The 21,698-nt window shown below is 34.7% G+C and overlaps 1 protein-coding gene across 4 annotated transcripts in view; it reads right to left on the reverse strand.

The window, feature by feature from the left end:
• The window catches only part of fndc1 (fibronectin type III domain containing 1), a 78,604-nt gene that overhangs the window by 2,629 nt on the left and 54,277 nt on the right, over positions 1 to 21,698 (reverse strand). For all 4 annotated transcript variants that reach the window (XM_030129214.1, XM_030129213.1, XM_030129215.1 and 1 more), the window contains 5 exons: positions 19,975 to 20,211; positions 12,792 to 12,900; positions 5,288 to 5,367; positions 4,929 to 4,958; positions 754 to 915 (listed from right to left, as the gene is read on the reverse strand). In XM_030129214.1, the coding sequence (XP_029985074.1) occupies positions 754 to 915; positions 4,929 to 4,958; positions 5,288 to 5,367; positions 12,792 to 12,900; positions 19,975 to 20,211 (618 nt within the window). The remainder of the gene's footprint in view (positions 1 to 753; positions 916 to 4,928; positions 4,959 to 5,287; positions 5,368 to 12,791; positions 12,901 to 19,974; positions 20,212 to 21,698) is intronic.

Here is a 21,698-nt window from a genome sequence, read left to right on the forward strand (position 1 = left end):
CACATTTCAACAATACCGCGATAATAATGATAACCGTGATAATTTTGGTCACAATAACCATATGAAATTTTCACATCGTTACATTTCTACTTGCCATTAACTATCATTATTATAAGTAATAAATGCTTAAAACAGTGTGTTTTAGTAAAAAAGAAAAAAACAGACTTGAGGTTTGTAGCATATTTATCATCAGAAACAACTGTAAATGTCTATAATGAAACTTTTTAGATTGCAAAAATAAACTTTCAACTATTTTATCTGCTCAAACATGCTTTTTGGTCTTGAACATTTAGTATCCATATTATGGCTTCATATTTCTTGTTATTTCCAGGCATTTTTCAGCCTGTGTGCAAGTCTCTAAAACAGTTTTACATGTAATAGAGTTCCACATTGCTGCCGCAAAGTGTTGTATAGTGTCGGAAAGCTCAGAATCTTTTGAATTTTGTTGATAGCTCAAACGGTTGAGGGGTTACAGTAATTTGAATGCTGTTGATTGATTTGATTTTGATGATTTCTTCCAATCATGTATTGAAATTTAGCATATATGTGAACAAGCAAAACATAAATAATGATACAAAAATCAACAATCAAGACAATCTTAGAAGAATAGCACAACAGTTTAATTTACATGCCTGGGAAGAAGTTAAATGGTTAAAACATTTATGAGTAATTATCTGAGTCTTGTGCTCATTCAGAGGGAAACAAATAAATGGATTTAGTCTTAAAACTAATCAACTTAATCAAATAATTTACCTCTCAGGCCATCTCCCATAAAGATCTTGTATCGCAGAGAGTTACAAAGAACTACACCCACGAACTTCCTGTACCACGTTCGCTTCACATACTGGCTGCCTTTACAGGAGCTGTGGATCGGGTTATATTTGAAGGTGAAGGGGATCCAGATGGGTTCTCCACCTGAGCAGCAGAAAGAGACAGAGGAGAAAGAGATGCAGCAAGAATAATGTTAGGAAGTAAAAGATAAGTTTAGCTTTTACAGCATGTTTCATACAATGTAAGACCTATTTGCCATCCATTTCCATTTTTTTTTTTTTTTGTTCAAGCTTAAACTTTCTTATTTTTAATAGGCTTAACCCATAAAGACCCAGTTCTACTTTTGGTAGTTTTTGTGGCAGATCCCAAAAGAATTCTTCTTTATTTTAACCTCTCTTAAGTGATTCTTTACCATTTATTGTAATATTATGCTCTGTATTTTGTAATGAAAATCCCCAATTTCCCGATATTTAATGTACTGATCGTACAGATGTTCATAAAAGCTCAGATTACAGTATAGTTATTATATGGGTCGTATGTCTTAATGGGTCATATCTGATGACCATGAAAAGATGTCAAACTGTATTTTACACCCATTATTTACATGTATTGATAGGATTAGTGGATCAACAGGTATTAAACATTTTAGATTAGTAGATGGTTTTGGTCGGTGATGGATGTTTGGGTCTTCTTAAGTGACTTATCACCATTTATAATATTATCCTCTGTATTTTGCATTTTATCAGTATAATTCCTATATTTAATTCACTGATTATGCAAATGTTCATAAAAGCTCAGATTAAAGTTGAGGGTTATTATATCAAAAACAGAGAAAATTGAGGAAAAAGTGACTTTTTCAGGAAAGTCTATCATTAACTGAGCATAAAACAAATGTGTCCATCTACTGTCATTGATCATACTTCATGTGTTTTACTGGTGAATCAATGTTTTAGAAGATGACGGTGTTTCCACGGTAACTACGGAGCCTCTGAAAGTCCAAATGGGTCATATCTGATGACCATGAAAAGACGACAAACTGTATTTTACACCAATTATTTACATGTATTGATAAGATTAATGGATCAACAGATATTAAACATTTTACACTGGTAGATACTTTTGAATGTTTGGGTCTTTATGGGTTAAATCTAGTACTAAACGTACTATTAGATGAGAATATTTAGATCTGAGGAGAGAAGAGGCCACATTATTCCACTCACCGCATTGTGCTCTGGCTGCACAGTTTGCATTTGTGGTTATTGGCTTCATCTTGGTTCAATTTCACAGTTTTGTTACTCTATGATCAATGCAAAAATCCCCCCCCCAAAAAAAGCATAACTAAATTTGATAGAACTTATAAAAGTAACTGTAGCATCAAAATCAAATCAGGCAAAAAAGACTGAATCGTACTCAAGCACAAACTTCATTGGATTGGATTTCATACTTTTAAAGGATGTGGGTTTAGAATATTAGAGTCTGAATTGCTTAAATTATACACATATAAAGTTCCCTCGAGGCACAGAAGGCTACTTTAAAAATACAACAGTTAAGATCAAAAGAGAAGAAATGAAAATGTTATCTACATAATGCACAGTATTATTTTAATATTTTTTAGTTCATAAATGTAGGGCTCTTTTAACATAGGGGAGAATCAGCAAATACAACAGATGAAGGTAAAAAAAAAATTAGATTATCTTAATTTTAGTTTTGGAACTGCCACAGAATTAACTCTGGGTCTTTATGGGTTAAAATCAGTGCACCTGATTTAGTCAAGGTCAGATTTTTTTTTCTTCCAGTAGCAGATGACAAGTTTTATAGTTGGTGTTATTACTGTTGTCCAGGACGTTATGTGATATCTTTCATGTACACTGCAAACAAAAAGTTAAGTATATTTCTTTTTTTCCTGTCTTTTTTTTTTTTTTTTTTTTGTCATTTTTGCATTTGTAAATAAAACTGTCGGGTCATTTAAAAAAATGTGTTTCAATTCAGTTCACACAAAAAAGTAAAAAGCGCTGTGCTAGAATCCCAACTGAAAAAAACAGCCCCAAAATTAAAAATAACCTTAACTTTTTGTTTGTAGTGTAGTCCCTCCCAAAATTAGGCTGTCTAATATGATACTAAGCAGAAAATTATACATTTAACCCATTCATGCATAGTGGTCACTAAAGAGGACAGCTATTCTACAGCTGTTCTCCTGTATATTCATGGGTTTTGTTGATTTATGTGCATATCAGACAACACAGTGGACACTTATGCAACATCTCATACACTGCAATTCATACAATTACTGTAGCTTTGCTGTTCTTGATAAACCCGATCTGCAGTAACATGTTTGAGTGTAAATCAATTGCCAGTTGTTATTAGACTGTAATTAACAGTTTTCTTAAACAATTTTTTTTGCGTATTATCTCCATCAAGTGAGTAATAACTAGTGTTAGAGTATGTTAAAAGGTGAGAAAACATCCGATTAGCTGCATTAAAAATGTTTTTATTTCATAGTTTTCATACAGTATATCACTTTCTGTTATTGCATTTTAAAGACATGTTTCTTTGCTTTAAAAATTAAAAAAATTAAACATTAAATGCATGGTGTCCAGCTGAGTGGACATATTTGTAACTCCATAAAAATAGGTTCATTAAATTTCAATCACATTGTTTTTTCATGCCTAAAGAGGATTAAAAACACTCAGGAAAAAAAAATCTTGACTAAGGTTCTCATAATTCATGCATCAAAGAGTTAATACTGCTAAAATCAAAATCTTACTAAGTGTATTTTTCTCATTTCTAGTCAAAATATCTCATCACACTTAAAATAAGGCATAATCACCTGAAGAGTAACTTTTCAGTGAGATATAAGAACTTATTTTTAGACAATAGATCTTGGAAATCTTATTTCAAGAAATCTTACCAAGATAATTTTCATTTATTTCATTGGCAGATTGTTTTTTTTTTTTACTTAATTCAAGATTTTTTTTTCTTAATTCAAGATTTTTTTTGCTTAATTCAAGCCGATTGTTTAATTAATACAAAGCACTGGTAGTTCACAAAGTTGCAGTCAACTTTTCGCGTTAGCATTAGCTTAGCAACAAACCTTCACACAGTGCACACAAGGGCCATTTACCAATGAAAACTAACCCCAACTATACCCTAACTCTAACCATAACCATTTAACACCCAGGCCTAACCTGAAGCAGACACAGGAATCTTATTTGTTTAACCACTTTGCAAACTATATTAATGTAAATATTTTTAAAATAACTTTATTTTTAGCGCACCAACCCCCACTTCCAGTGGTTACTTCCTGAGCATTAGCCACATTAGCTGAAGGCCTTAAAAATTTTCAGCCTATGCTTTTATTTTTTGTGGAGGCCTTAATATTAAAGCAAGAGACCTTTTGGGTAAACAGCACCCCCTTAATTGAAAAGGTGGATGGATTATTTTTTTTTTTTTTTTCTTATAGTGGATAATTTTTTTGGCTTTCCTCTTTTTTTTCTTATAGTGGATAATTTTTTGGACTGTTCTCTTTTTTTTCTTATAGTGGATAATTTTTTGGACTGTTCTCTTTTTTTCTTATAGTGGATAATTTTTTGGGTTAGTGGATAATTTTTTGAGCTGTTCTCTTTTTTTTCTTATAGTGGATAATTTTATGGGCTAGTGGATAATTTTTAGCGCTGTTCTCTTTTTTTTCTTATAGTGGATAATTTTTTGGGTTAGTGGATAATTTTTTGAGCTGTTCTCTTTTTTTTCTTATAGTGGATAATTTTTTGGGCTAGTGGATAATTTTTAGCGCTGTTCTCTTTTTTTTTATAGTAGATAATTTTTTGGGTTAGTGGATAATTTTTTGAGCTGTTCTCTTTTTTTTTTCTTATTGTGGATAATTTTTTGGGCTGTTGCTCCTCTGGGCCTCCGTACTTATGTAATCAAAACACCGTTTCTAGACCACCTTACTATTATGTTAATCATTTTCTTCATACTGTTTTGTTTGTTACAAGACACAGCTCTCATGTTAACCAGCTGTTGTGTGTATAAACTGTAAAGCAGTGACAGAGGAGGTTTTGTCAGTTTTGTCAGTATGATGGCTCTTTCTTCAGCGTAACTTTGAGAGGACATGGCTTGTTGACCTACATTAGAGAAGTCGAGTCAGTGTATGGACTTACCAGGCGGTCTTTCAATGAGAAGAGGATCATCTGAAAGAACGAAAGAATGCAATCATTTCACAAGGGAGGCAAAATACACAGACAGAACTACAAGTCTGATGTCTTCACCTGATGACGGGAATGCAAAAGCCATAATACAGATAATGCAGTGTACATCTGGTAGCCTGCTTCCACTGCCTTTTTTTGTTTTATATGAATATCTTGAATTGTAATAAAATGAACATAACCGTGACATTTTTGTTGAGCACACACATTTTTATACTGTGTTTTTTGAAAGTACGCCTCTTTGACTCAGGTTTGAACTTGAACTCGTGGTGCATCTTTGAGTTTATCTGTGCAGGCGTTGACAGGATACACACCTGATTCAGTGACATAGGTGAGCATATCGCTGACTGGTCCCAAACCAAACACATTCTTGGCCTGCACTTTGAAGTAATACCTGAATGAAAACAAACGACAATATAAGGATTTAATGAGAGATTTAGTACTTAAAGTGTCATTTTGCCAGCTCTGTTGTGACAAGGTGAAAGTGATGAAAAAGTTAATGACCATAGCAGATGGCTGGGTGTGCTGATTTAAGAGTAGTCTGTTTTATATTTGTTTCAATCCAAAGTGAGTGCAGCTTAATAAAATGTGTATTTGGCTCATGCTGGTAGAAAGTAGAGGGTAAGAGGGGGAAAAGAGATATGTAGACAAGTGGAGATTACCAGATAAGAGGTGAGGATAAGAGTGAGAGAGAGAAAAAAGAAGAGTTGTGGAAAAAGTACGGCATGGGGATAAACGAATGATGAATGAAAATGGATAAACTGAAGGTTAAAAGACAGGAAGTGAAGTGAAAAATCTGTGAGCACTTTAACATATGACACAAGCTTTTTTGACAAACAACAGAACAGAGCAGTGAGCTGGAAGAATTATAAAATCCTATCAGATTAAAAACAACACCACAGGTGATGCTTGGCGAATGTTTCCACTCCACACATAGGATGTGATTTTAAGAAATGTGTATTAAATCAGCTTATGTGCCTTTTTTTTTCCAGTCTGCAAGGTCACATACAGTAAGTTCATGGTCTGTCAATTTCTGGCCAAAAACTTTCACCACATAGAGCCACGAGGCCTGGATCCAATCAGTGCAGCCACGTGACGACGCTGACCAAAATATATATTACTGGAGAGAGAGGGAGAGAAAAAGAGAGAAGAAAGCAAAACAGCTGCGCAGAGATGATGTAATGAAAGAAGAAATCGGAGAAGAAATTGTAGAAGGTAGAGAAAAAAAAGGAAAATGTGAGGCAGCTTATAAACGCAGATAAAAGACCGCAGAATATCACATCACTTCCACCAGAGAGACCTCGTAGAGTTACTCTTCTTCTCTACTATGATGAGAAAGAATGTAGAATATAACATGTTGTCTTATTTGACGTAATCCTCTTCGCCCACTCTGGAGCTTAGGGCCTCGGTGAAGGATCTCCATCTCCTGCGGTCACAAGCAGTCTTCTTTGCCTCTTGCCATGAGGTGTTGGTGTGGGTTAGATCTTTTGTGACACCTCTTCTCCAAGACACTCGTGGCCTTCTTCTTTTTCTTTTCCCCTGGGGGTTCCAGTCAAGTGCTCTTCTGGTGATGGAGGTATGTGGCTTTTCGGAAAGTGTGACCTATCCATCGCCACTTCCTTCATCTTATTGTAGTCTCAACTGGCTCTTGAGTTGTTCTCTCCAGCAAGGCCTGATTGCTGATCTTGTTTGGCCACCAAATCCCTAAGATGTATCGTAATCTTTTGTTGGCAAATGTCTGGAGCTTTTTGATGTTCATCTTTGAAAGACCCCAAGTTTCGCATCCATACAGGAGAATAGACTTGACGTTTGTTTCAACATGTTGTAGAACTTTTTTAATTAATTTTTTGCACCGCAGTAACAACAAAAACAGAGCACAAAACAACAAGGGGGGGGGGGGGGGGGTGCTGTTCCATATGCACTCGTTCACATTTCTGCATCTGATCTCTTACCAACAATTAGTGTCCTCAAATGTAGTCCATTTCTCCCATCTTCAATTAAAAGTTCCCACATTAATCCTCAGATGCAACGTTAATTTTTCCACGGTATATATTTCCTCTACAAAATCCAGCCATTGCTGTGGTTGAAGAGGGTCACTTTTTAACCAGCTCCTTGGGACAACCTTTTTGCAGGCAAGAATTATAATTAGAGATGCACCGATGCCGCTTTTTTTCAGAGTACAAGTACAAGTATTTGCATTTGAGTACTTGCCAGTACTGAGTACCGATAGGAGTACTTAATAATACCATTACAGTAAAATGTGCTTTATTGTTGTTGTCATTAGTCTGACTGGAACAAAGTGCTGCTACTAACATTTAATGCGCTGGAATGAGTGTTTCTCAATTAATCCACCAGGGGGCACCGCTCTTAATTAACCATACTGGACAAAAACCACGAAGAAAAGTAAAGTTTTTTGAGAAGAAGAAAGTCAGTAATAATAAACAGAAAGACAACAGAGGTAACACTAATGTGGATACTAATGTTGATATTCATGAGAGTAGTTGTCATAAATATGTCAGGAATTTTTCTCTAACTCACACGGTCGCTCTATGAAAAGATCCGCTACCTCCACTGTTCCTGGTGGTGTTCTCCGTCTGGGTACACCTGGAAAACGGATGGAATGTACGCAGAGGATGGACAGAATGCCCCGTCTGTATCCGTCTGTGTCTTTAACGTTACTTCCAGACAGTGTTACTTTTGTCACTGTCATTTATTTTGAAAAATCTACACACTACTGACATTACTCTTCTGCCATGTACTTGCTGCACTTAACTGTGAATGTCACGCTGCCATAAGTGGTATTGGTGCGGTTGTATCGGAGTACTTTTATGAGTACGAGTACAAGTACACATGCTGAGTATTGGACCCGATACCTGATACTGCTATCGGTATCGGTGCATTCCTAATTATAATATTTTAAATAAGGGTCAAAACAAGGAATTCGAAATCTCTCTCAGGACATTTTAGAGACAATTTGACAGATTAGTGTTGCTAAATCACCCACATTGTTACTTTTAAATAAATTTTTGCTTTAGTTGGACCATAAGGGATTATCCAAAATAAGGAGCTACTTTATATTGAAATAAATGTTGGAATGGCAGTCAATTAAAGTTCACTCTCTGACGGGACATTACTGTGTTTTGACCCATAAGTAAGCGTCTTGTCTTTTAATTACATCGTCAGGTATTAGACCCTGGTAGATAGTCTGTGGGTCCACTGGAATTTTACAATTTAAAATGACCTCCACTGTCTAAAAAACACTGCTCCAAAACATTTGGTTGTAGGACTTTTTAAGGGCAGATCCAGCTTGACACGCTCGACAGCTCATTATAAACTGACTAATGACTTTTAATAACGCTGATGCATGCTTGAACAGAGATAAAAACTACAAACAAAGAGGTTTCAGATTTACAGTTTTCATTTTATTTGTGCATACAGGAGTCAGTCTTATGTCTGGTACCTTTGTGGGTCCATCCCCATGTGAGGATACATAACATATGTGTGTGTTTAGCGCTATGGTAGCTCAGCAGCTCTAGCAACAAGCAGGAGCTCCAAGCATGGGAAATGCCAACAGTGTCCCATAAACCACACCATGATCAAACTGTTACTACAGGAGACACAATGTTAGAAACAAACTGGTTGCCAGGGAAGGGAACGCTCTTTGCAGACTTTTGGAAAACCTTAGCCTCACTCACAGCTCTACTGCTTGTATTCAGCAGCAGGTGTTTGGTCTTTTAACTTCCACAGATGACACACCTATCTTAAATACCTCAGAGAATTTCTACTTCTATTACACAATTTTACTTCAGTTTTTGACATTTCCCCTTATTTGCAACTTGATTTTCCATACAATACAAACTCAAGGACAGAGGTGAAATATTATTTTGTGATAGGCTGGCTGAGATATTTACGGTCTATTTGATGGGACAGATACATGAAGCCTCTAACCAAGATCTGAACAATGAGTAACAGAGACCCAATTCACCTTCATAAGGAGGAGATCATCAAAAAGCAGCACAAATGCAAACACTGACACTCGGATACATAACAGATGCAGCTCCAAAGATAGATAGATAGATAGATAGATTGATTCATTGATTCATTGATTCATTGATTTACTTTATTAATCCACAAGGGGAAATTCAAAATACAGAATGATGCAGTCGCCGCTCCACAAAAACAGTCATACCACATCAGCAATTAACAAATAAATAAATGCAGAGTATAAGTAGCTAAGAAAAAGTTAGATTAAAAAGAAAGTAGAATTATAGACAGATAGATAGATAGATAGATAGATAGATAGATAGATAGATAGATAGATAGATAGATAGATAGATATTCTTTTTTATTTTACAGAATCCAAAAAATTAAATGTGAAGTATGACCTGAGTAGTAGTAGAAGTAGTAGTAGTAGTAATAGTAGTAGTAATAATTATCGTAGTAGTAGTAGTAATAGTCATGGTAGTAGTAGTAACAGTAGTAATAATCATGGTAGTAGTAATAGCAATAGTAGTAGTAGTAATAGTCATGGTGGTAGTAATAGTAGTAGTAGTAGTAATAATCATGGTGGTAGTAATAGTAGTAGTAGTAATCATGGTAATAGTAGTAGTAGTAGTAATAGTCATGGTAGTAGTAATAATAATAGTAGTAGTAGTAGTCATGGTAGTAGTAGTAATAGTAGTTTGAAAGGAGTACAGCATTACGTAATTACAAAAAGATGCTATTTGAGGAGTGAGAACCTCAAACATTGTTCTTCTAAGCTGTAAAAAATTTAACTTGGAAACCTTTTTGTGCTTTGGATTTTTTTTATATAGAGCTTGAGTCGTGCAACAAAGCACAATGACTGACTATGGCACATTTAACTATAATGTTTGTGTTCCACTCACTTCACACAGTCCAGAAAAACAGATGGTTTGAAGGACATTATATGTAAGTTATTACGATATGCTCGGTTTACTCCTTGTAATGTTCCACAGAGCTTGTAAAGCGTTTGTGTCTCCTGTTTATGTTGATATGTTTTGGAAACTCCATTATCTAATTTGCATTATGTAATGACTAAAGGAGTGCACACGACAATCAGAGCAGCACTTGCACAGTAAATGGAAATAATAGTCATCTTAGGTTAGAGTTAAAAATTAGCTGTTAACAAATTTCAAACACAGAACAAGAACAGTTTTCTGATTTGAACATGTGAAGTCATGGATGGATCCGACACAAGCTGTTCTATTCATTTATTTCTAAAACCGTAGCCCATATTTCTTAAAACAGTGTTGTGGAAACACACTTTAATAAGTAAAACCGACGGAGGTGAGCGTATCTGTGTCTTAATGTCAGGCCACGTGTGCCGTATTTACGTTACGCTGAATTACTCAGGATCTCTGCAGGGGTTTAAACATGTCAAATCCAGATTCAGTTATGGTTCATAACGTGCCTTTGGCTAAATTGATGTACTTCATTCAGAAGTTTTCTTCTACAAGCTTTGTGGAAGCATACAGCTCACACTTGGCTCTGATCAGTGCCAGCCTGAAATTTGGGAAAATATACAGTCAAAATGTGGGCTTTTCAGTTACAAAGTTATATTTAGTAAGATCTTTTTATGTAAAACTAAAGCTCTTACAGGTAAGATAGAACTAAATGAAGGATACAAATATGATCAGCCGCAAGATACTGAAAAGTAGTAGATAATTACATTTTTTTCCACTTATATGACAAATTACATTCATTAATTTGACTTAAGCAATTACTATTTATGTCAATACATGTTGCAAATTGTACTTAGGGTTTCCTGATTGTGCAACAGAAATTATGAGCCAGTCCAATAAACCCACAGATAACAAGTGGTGCCAGGCACAACAAACCCTGCCCCTCGCACGTAGTGTAGCTTATTTTGGCATCGATCCACCTGATGTCATCATGTCTATGTGTGAGCTGATGTCAGCATATCAACTGCCTCTGTATAAGTGCTAAATTTGAACTAAATTGAAACAAAATGTATGTTTTCATAGATATTTCAAATTTTGCCCATTGTAAGTAAATGGGAGAAGAAAAAAGATTTTAAAAATTCATTACAAATTTGAACTTTGACCTACATTTCCCAGAATGTAACCACATCTATTCTGGGTCACTGGCAATCTATAAACCCAATTTGGTATGAATTCAACCAATAGTTTTGCTGCAACAGACATCTGAAAGGTCATCCATTACAAGTAAATGGGGAAAAAAAAAAGATTTAAAAAATTCATAAAAAATTTAAACTTTGACCTAATTTTCTCAAAATGTATTGAGATCTATTGTGGGTCATTGGCAATCTATAAACTCAATTTGGTTTGAATTTAATCAATAGTTTTGCTGCTACAGACACTTGAAATTTCGCCCATTACGAATAAATGGGGAAAAATTTTTTTCTAAAAATTCATAAAAGTTGAAATTTGACCTACTTTTCCCAAAATGTAATCACATCTAGTCTGGGTCACTGGCAATCTATACACCCAATTTGGTATGAATTAAACCGATAGTTTTGCTGCTATAGACATGTGAAATGTCACCCAGTATAAGTAAATGGGGAAAAAAAAAGATTTAAGAAATTCATAAAAAACTGAAACTTTGACCTACTTTTCCCAAAATACAATGACATCTATTCTGGGTCATTGGCAATCTATAAACTCAATTTGGTATGAATTCGACCAACTGTTTTGCTGCTACAGACATCTGAAATTTTGGCCCTTACAAGTAAATGGGGGGGGGTTAAATGCTCATTAAAAAAAATTGTAACTTTGACCTACTGTTCCCAAAATGTAATCAGATTTTCTCTGGGTCACTGGCAATCTATAAACCCAGTTTTTGGTATGAATTCAACTAATAATTTTGCTGCTATAGACATGTGAAATGTCACCCATTATAAGTAAATGGGAAAAAAAAGATTGTAAAAATTAATTTAAAAAAAAATTAAACTTTGACCTATTTTTCCCAAAATGTAATGACATCTATTCTGGGTCACTGGCAATCTATAAACCCAATTTGGTATGAATTCAAGTAATTGTTTTTCTACTACAGACATTTGAAATTTTGAGCATTTCAAGTAAGTGGGGGGAAAAAAAGATTTTAAAAGTTAATTAAAAATTGGAACTTTGACCTACTTTTCCCAAAATGTAATGAGATCTATTCTAGGTCACTGGCAATCTATAAACCCAATTTGGTATGAATTTAACCTGTAGTTTTCCTGCTAGAGTGTTAACAAACAAACACACAAACTGAAGCAAAAACAATACTCCTTGCCTCCCCTTTGGGGGGGGGGGGGGTAATAAGCATAGAGTAGAGCTTTAGGATTTTTGCAGGAACACCTGTAGTTAATATAGGAATTCCCATAATTATTTTTAACAAACATCCATGACATGAACTGGCAGGTGAATTGCCATGAAATATTCCATATCACAGATGGAGATATATTCATACACATAGTAAACAGAGACATCCAACAGAAATGCAATATAGAGATCCAAGCATAAACTCACACAAGATGACACAAACACACATACATACTTTATGCATTATGTGCTGATGAGAAATGGGATAAATACTCTCCACAAAAATAAACAACCAAGCCAAAGCTGAGCACCTGAAGAAGCGATGACTTCACTATAAACAAGGTCATGGGAAAATCATGCAACAAAGCAGATCTTTGTAAGATCAGGTTCATGTTTTGTATAATTTTCATGTGTGAGATGATACTTTGAACCACTGAACTCTAATTATTTCTGCATGTGCACACTTCATCCTCTTTCTGACTGCATACATACACAGAAATGACATATTTGTTACCTAGAGTTGGGTTTGAGATTCTCCACGGCCAGATGTGTCCCACTGGAGGTTTTAGAAGACCATCTATTGTTGAGGACGTCATCATATGAAGCACTGTAGACCATGTATCCTGCCAAAAGCAACACAAAACATAATAACATTTCACAGCTTAGAAAAAGAAAAATATTATATATTCTTATGTAGCATGAGTTGCACACTGGGCTGCTCTATTCAATGAACATTCTGCGAGAAGGCCTAGGGATCAATGTACACCTGCAAAGCACATTATTTTAGTAAATTTCTTCTAAAGATGCCATATATTATAAATAACACAACACTTTTTGTACCTTAAACAGAATAATACACATACTTTCCATGTTTCATGTGACTCCACTGCTCCTCTTGTTGTTCTGTTAACATTCAAGTTTTTTTTACAGCTGTATTTTTAATAATTAGATACTAAAATCAATCCTAATATCCTTCACATTGCATTTGTTACCTACCAGATCCCTTGGTTGGTATGAAAAGTTTATTTCAGACACTAACAATAGGCTAATTAGACCAAAAAAAAAACAAAAAACAAAACCTGCATTTGTTAAATTATGGTGACTGTCTTAAAAAATAATCTGTTCTGGACAAAAATAGTGGATGGCCCCCGTTTTCAGAAAAGTCATTCCTTGCAATGGTTACATTTTATTCTATGAGGTACAGTGCTCCCAATAATGACTAACAACTTCTCCATATATTGACTCCATTCTGTGTTCTAATTATTACAGTCATATTTTGCTAAACCCACTTTTATTAGTCTTTGGTACATTTATTTGTGTATTTGGACCCTAATAGTTCATAAAGTTTGAATTTGAACCCTCCAGGTGCTGCAAAGCTATCTTTATATTCATTTTGGCAAAAAATCAATTGGATTTCTACAACCCATTTCAATTTGTGCTTAATTTGTTGTGTTTTATAGCTAGTTAAGTCATGATATTTGCACATATAAAGTCAAAACTTCCGAAGAACATTTCTCCGAGTACACCATAATTGTTTATCAGCAGCAGCGGTTGTAGTAAAAACTGAAAATATGTCCAAACTTCGAGCTGACTACCTCAAATATTCAGTTGTTGGTTGTATTAACAAAGACAAGTGGCTGAACGGGACAGAAAGTGCAGTCAACAACCTGGAGGGGGTCAGGTATGAAGTGGCTCATTTGCATTTAAAGGGCCAGCGCTCAAAATGGCCTTTCTCATGTCATTTGTCAGAAATATGGTTGAAGATGGACCTGTGGAGTTGAATTAATGAAGAATTCAGACCCAAGCATAGCATTTACAGTTTATGTAGACCACAGGGAAATGTTTGAAAATGCATAATTCCATTTTTTTAAAAAAGCTAAATATCACTCCTTTAAAGAAAGTCAAAAAGCCTGAACCACAACTGGCCACAGGGTTTTCTGAAGATGTATATCAATCTATACTAAACAACATTTATTCATTCTCAATCTCTTTAAGACATTGAGTAATTCAATTCCAGGTGGTTCACAGACTGCATTGGTCTAAAGGGAAGTTGGCAAAAATTAAATCGGATTTGAATCCCACTTGTGATTGTTGTAAAGTCTCATATGTTTTGGTTTTGTTCAAAACTGAAAAACTTTTGGCAGTCTATATTTTCATTTCTGTCTGATGTATCAGGGTCTCATGTTGAACCTGAGGCAACAATTGCGATATTTGGCATTACATCACACTCTTCTCATTTTAATCAAAAATATAAAAATTTGATTGCCTTTACCACTCTTCTAGCTTGTAGACTAATACTAGTTAAATAGAAAGATAAACAACATTTACATCTTGGTTTTGGGATCTTTTACATCATTTAACATTGGAAAAAATTAGATATTGTATAAGAGGATGTGCCAAGTTTTTCAGTACCTGGCAACCTGTTCTGAATCACATAAAAGAGGTAGATCCATCACTTATTCCAGAGTAGTTTTATTAATACTAGTCTGTGACTAATATCTGAGTCTCTTTTTATTTATCTATTTACTATTGTTGTTATTCTTAATTAATTATCTTCTTTTTTATGGTGCAACAGGGTGAAAGTGTTGATGGGTTTGAGTATAAAAGTGTATTATACTTTTGTGGATGATGCAATATGTAATAAAAACACTTTGAAAAAAAAAAAAAAAGCCCTAACCACAAAACCAGGTTAGCCACAGTGATTGGTTGCATAAAGTCAGGCATCAATTTTTCTTAAAAAGGAGCAATATTTAGTTTTAATTCTAATTATTGAAAAGGGGAGATTACACACCGGAAAAAATCTAAATCTTACCAAGTGTATTTTTCTCATTTCTAGTCAAAATATGTCATCACACTTAAAATAAGACAATCACCTAAAGAGTAACTTGTAAGTGAGATATAAAATGTATTTTTACACAAAAGATCTCGAAAATCTTATTTCAAGAAATCTTACCAACATAATTTTCACTTGTTCCATTGAATTAAGCAAAAAAATCTTGAATTAAGCAAAAATCTACCAATGGAACAAGTGAAAATGATCTTGGTACGATTTCTTGAAATAAGATTTTTGAGATCTATTATCTAAAAATAAGTTCATATATCTCACTGAAAATTTACTCTTTAGGTGATTATGTCTTATTTTACATGTGATGAGATATTTTGACTAGAAATGAGAAAAATAAACTTAGTGAGATTTTGATTTTTTTCAGTGTATAATCCATTAACTTTGCATATCATCATCACCTACGTTGCGCTTCATGATACAAAGCAATATCCTAAAAATGCTTCACATACCAAACAGTTTCTCATAAGTTTTTTTGTGTTGTATGTTCATTTAAATCTTGCATTTCCTCAGGTGACTGTGACCCACTCAGATCTACTTCTGGTTTTGGGAGATGTCAACAGCCAAAGCCTGTGGTTCCCTAGGCAGACATCTGAGCATTTGACTTGACTGAACTGAACAGCTATTGTGCCACATTTAGCCGAGCCATTGTCTGGCCAGCAGGGAGGGAGTCACACAAATCACTGCCTTCATTCATTTATTTTTGCTTGAATTAAGCAAAAAAAATCCGCCAATGGAACAAGTGAAAATTATCTTGGTAAGATTTCTTGAAATAAGATTTTCAAGATCTGTTGTCTAAAATTAAGTTCTTATATCTCACTGAAAAGTTACTCTTTAGGTGATTATGTCTTATTTTAAGTGTGATGAGATATTTTGACTAGAAATGAGAAAAATACACTTGATAAGATTTAGATTTTTGCAGTGTATATTGATGAACCTAACATTGTAAATATGCCAGAATTAGCGAAAAGTTTAGTTTACATCTGCAGTCCTCAGCATTTCAGATAAAACAACAACATAGTTGAAAAAAGACACTGCACAGCAAAACAACACATAACACACAATAAGAAAAGACAGGACAACAAATGAATAGAATAACATATCACAGTGATTCCCAACCTTTTTTGGCTTGTGGCCCCATTTTAACATCACAAATTTCTGGTGACCCCAGATATTCAAAATGGAGATTTTTTTTTTTTGTTGCTAAAATTAATTTGTTTTTGATCATGTAATAGTTTGATATACCATGTTGCAAATAAACATTAATTTTAGACGACATTTAGTCTATATAATGTATATTATTATGGGCAGAGGCAGAAAAGTCAGGTGTAGATTACTGCACAAAGTGAGAATTTTATTTTCCTTGGTCAGGATATGTACAGTCAGTCCAGCTTGAATTTACAAGGCTGACAATTAATACTGAACAAACAAGAACTCAAACTATGAATTATGAAAGAGCTGCAGCATCTGAAACCGACCACAATGAACATTTGAAAGATAAACAGTACCACAGTGCTTCAGTTTCAGCTTCAGAGTTTGTCTTTTATGTTTTGTGATTGTCTCTCTCAACTCACCATATATTTCTTATTAGTAAGTTGTTGTTTTTTTATCAGTTACTATAAATTTCAGACATACAACATTAGAAATTGCACATATTGTCATAAAACTAATGATCACAGATCTGGTTCCTCTTAAGCCATTGTTTGAGATGCATTAAAGGTAGTAGATTCTCTTACTGCTGCAGCTGGAGACCACCTAGTCCTCTAAAACAATTCACTGCGTATCATTAAAATATGTGGAAAATCAGTAAAAGACATGTGCAGGATAAAAAAAAAAATACCATAACTTTTTTTTTTTTTTTAAATCACATGCTGTCAATTGTTTTATGAGAGTAGGTGGTCTCCTATTCACTCTACATTTGGAGAAAAAAAAACTACAGCCTGGCATTTTGTGCAACTCATGCTGACTGTCCTCCAACCCGCCTGTCTGGTTTCCTCTTTTTCTCAGTCACGCAGACAAATCCTTAGAATCCGGTGAGCAACCTGAGGCCACGCATCCCTCGATCACTCACTTTAAATCTATGGAAAGCAGATCAGCCGCACATCAAACTACCAACTGTTTCTATTGGACTTTTGAGGGGTTTCTATTTTTACTGGAGCCACACCAACACAGCTGGCTGCTGACAGGAAAGAAGGGAAATACTAGCTACTTTGTTTTCCTTCTGACTGCCATTCCATTTCCATTCTACATTGTTCAGCTGAGGTTTGAGTGTTTAAGTAGTAGAGTATTTTGACTCTTGCATTTGCAGTTTGACGCTGTTCTTTAACCTTTCCCTTGCTTTGCCAATGATTTAATCAAATGCGTCACAGGGACTCACTCCTGATGCACAGCTAATCATTGCATGTGTTGGCTAAAAAGCACTTAAAGAAAAGGTTCTTAAAACATCAAACTAAATGGAACCAGAAGTTGGTTTCAGGTAAGAATTCTTCAGAAAACCCCCATCCCTCATCTCTTGGATCCACATGCGAACAGCTGTTTCCATCCACTTGTTTTGAAAGCCGTGACCCATAACTCGTAAGACATGGTTGTGCAAACACGCCCTAATAACTAAAACAGCGCCGTCTGATGGTATCTGCATGTGTGTGCTGTAGCTTAACATGTGTGGATGTCAGAAAACGTCTGCTGGATTTACAGGATTTTGTCTTCAGTTCTCTGCAACGTTACTAAATACTGATTCATAGTTACACTACTGAATTTACATAATTTACATAGGAAGTCAATGTAATATAATCACATAATAAAAACAATTACTTATGCAATTTAATAGGTTACAGATAATTAGTTGCTGTTAAAAATATGTAACTACTGTTGAAGTGCTATTATTCCATTAACTGATTAAATTGGAGCTTTTATAAATATCACTTAAATCACCAACTAAACAGTCGCGGAAAAAATTATCAAACCATCAAAAGTCATCAAAAACAATGGTTATGCAATCAAGTACTAACGCCTGTGTGTATCATGTGACTAAAACAGACAGAAAAGAAAACATGGAATGCCTGAAAGCACTGTTTTTGTCAGTACAATGCCATAGATACTGATTTAAGAACTGAAGGGATTTTGGTTATTATCAAGAAAACCATGGAAAATGGATAGATACCAGCTCTGAAATTAAACTCTTATGAGCTATTTTTGTTGTTATCATTATATTTGTCCAAACAAATGTACCTTTAGTTGTACCAGGCATTAAAATGAACAAGAAATTGAAGATCAGCCAAAACATGAATAAAAAAACCCAAAACATTTAAAACACTGACATTTTTATCACATATTTTTTCCCTCAGTATCTGTAATTACTTATAATTAGATCTATTTTGTAAATTTAATAATGGGATGCTATTACTGTAACTATGGTTATCATACATACTGAGAGACACTGGACAGTACCACAGCTTCATGTCAAACTTTATGTAAAAAAACCGGTCAACCACTGTCTGTGAAATTCAACACAAGAGGAGAATACAACCCACAGTTATAACTGTGTTGTAATGACACAGAAAGTAGTCGCTTTTCCATTGACCCTCAATTTGTGCAAATATAACTTGCGCATAAAAATTGACCTAATGGAAAAACAACAATTTTGCAAAAAGTCTCATTTTTCAATTAAAAGTTTTTGCGCTGGTAAGAGGTGGTTTTTCGGGCGTAGCACAAATGGTATATCACGCAAAACTGCAATGGAAAGACCTTTTTTTGCAACTAGAGTCAAGTGAAATAAAAAAAAAAACCGGATGTTGACGGACATTACAACAAGCGACAAAGAAGAAGAAACATGTCGTGGTATGTGTGAACACACCAGGAAACCCAGTCATTTTTTAATTTAGTTCGAGATAGCGGGGTAATATATAATAATGAATATATCTGTAAATCAACACCATATTTACATTCGTCGCCATGTTTTTGGAATGACTCCTCGTGTCATCTCGCAATAATAAATAAACAAATCATGGCATTTGTGATTTAATGGAAAAACCGACATTATGCACTTCTGTTTTGTCGACATTTAGTAAATATCGGTAAAGTTTGGCACAGATGTCCAATGGAAAAGCAACTAGTGTCTAGATAATGTGCATGCACAGAGGAATGGAGAAGGCACAGAAGGATGGGGTTCCTTAATCCGAATGACAAATGGCATGGAATAATTAATGACCGAACCCTAACCTTAACCCCTAACCCCTAACCCTAACCCTAATCCTAACCCTAGTGGTCATTCGTTATTCCATGCCATTTGTCATTCAGATTAGGGAAGCCCCAGAAGGATAGAGAAGAAGAAAACAGCAGAGACAGTGCAGACCACCTACAGGATCTATTTTACACATCAGAGAATGAACGGGCCATCAGATTGACCAGGAGCTCATGGACTCCAGCCAAAGAAAGCACACTCCCCCTGTAGCAGACAGACTGCTCCCACTGATAGTCCACCACATCCCCACAGAATATACTCTTATCTTCAGTCTCTCCCTTCTTTTTTTTTTTTTCCATGTGTCACTTTATAGGTCATTCAAGCTTTGATTTTTTTTCCTATGAAAATTCCTGTGGGAGCTGAGGAGCCCTAGTCCATGTGTTCAGTACAGTCTGTTATTTTATGATTTATTCACAATAAACTGCTGGAGTGAGTTTGTAAAACTCAGTTAGGGGGAGGATGGTGGTATGGTGTTGTGAATCTGCTAAACCACAGCAGACGAATAAACAAACCACAGCAGAATGTGAACACACCAAGTTTTTAGTGTTTGTTTTGTTGTTAGTGTAACAAAACAACAACAAAAAAAAGTGTCTGAGGGAAAAAAGATGGTCTTACCTGAAACCATGTCATCCTTTATGGGGCGGCCCCAGTCCAGTATAATAAATGAATGACAGCCCTCCATGGCAACCACGGTGAGGTTATGGGGTTTATTTTTAGGAGGTTGGCTCTGATTGGCTGCCAAACTGTCCTTCTCCATGAGGTTTTCCAACACGTCAACCTGAAGATACTCCAGAGCTTCTGTCAAGGAGCAAGGAGCACTGGGATCCTTCTGTATGTAGTTCACATACGGAGCTGGAGACAGAGGAAAACACATTTAATTAATTATATTTTTTTAGTTTTCATGTTTTTTACATAAGGTGTCAAAACTGGAAAAGTGATCTGTATCATAAAAGCCTGTAAAAAAAAAAAAAAAAAAAAACGGAGTCCTTTGTCCACTAGAAATGGAGGAAACAGAGAGGCAATGGCATAAAATTTAAGATGAAAACAAAATTTAATCCAAAATTTAAGAGTGATGAGAACAGTTGGGTCGTAGGATTAACAGGGTGGTCATATCCTACTGAGACCCAACAATGCATTTTTGTCTTTTGTAGGGGACAAAAGTTTAACAGTTTTCCTTCAAAAATGCTGTCCATTGCAAAGGACATGCCATTAAAAAATAAATAAAAATTATTTAAAAAATGTATCTGAAAAAAATAAAACTTGTATTATGTAGTTTCCAATCAAGACAATTGTTTAATGTAAAAAAGCTAAAATTTTCACTTTCCCACATCTCGGGAGGATATTGGAAACAAAAAAAGCACACCAAGGTAGAAAGGGAGGATACATAGTTGCATAAATACACCAATTCATAATAGGTAAGTTCAGTACGGCCTAAACCACCGACATCCTGAGGGAATTGTAGAAAATATTTGCTTCCTCTGGGGTTTTTTCCTGCCCAGATAAAATTCAAAGCAGCCTTATCTACAAATTTAAAAAAAAAAAGAAAGCAATTATCTAAACAAGTACAAAAACGTGGGGGTTATATTCATATTTATTGTCCATATCCTGCCTAATAATGAAAGTTCAAATTATTCCATAAATAAAAACAATGCTTTTCATTTTCATGACTTTGAACAACATGGATTAAAAATTTATAATCATAATATCTAGGAAAACTAAGGAATATTAATATTAGTGCAGATGGTGCATATGCAGGTGGAAACAGAAGAGAGAATGGGAACAAAATTGCCAGTTTAATAAGTAATAGGGTTAAAGGATATGAGTATACAGAAGGGAGAAATCAGAAGAGGATTTTAAATTATAGTATAGAAAGAAGTTTAGGGGAAAAAGGAAAAAAAAAAAAAAAGACACAAAATCAATAAAATCAATAATCCCAAATACAATAATAGTGATAGTCTTTTCTCTCTTTTTTTTCCCTCTTTTTTTTTTTTTTTTTTATAAATCAGCTCTAATATTTTAATATATACAATAGCCTGCAATTTTAAGGTTTCAAGTTGAATAAAAAAATATCTCCCATATCTGAACCTTCCTCTACCTTTGCTCTCTCCTTCCCAGATAAAATTCAAAGCAGCCTTATCTACAAATTAAAAAAAAAAAAGTAATTATCTAAACAAGTATAAAAACTTGGGGGTTATATTCATATTTATTATCTGTATCCCGCCTAATAAGGAAAGTTCAAATTATTCCATAGAAAAAACTGCTTTTCATTTTCTCAGTCAGGGACAGAAGGAGCAGCTGAATGAACTAACACTTGATGAGGACTTTACATATTTAATCGA

This window comes from Sphaeramia orbicularis, chromosome 24, assembly GCF_902148855.1.
Source record: "Sphaeramia orbicularis chromosome 24, fSphaOr1.1, whole genome shotgun sequence".
NCBI classification, from domain to species: domain Eukaryota; kingdom Metazoa; phylum Chordata; class Actinopteri; order Kurtiformes; family Apogonidae; genus Sphaeramia; species Sphaeramia orbicularis.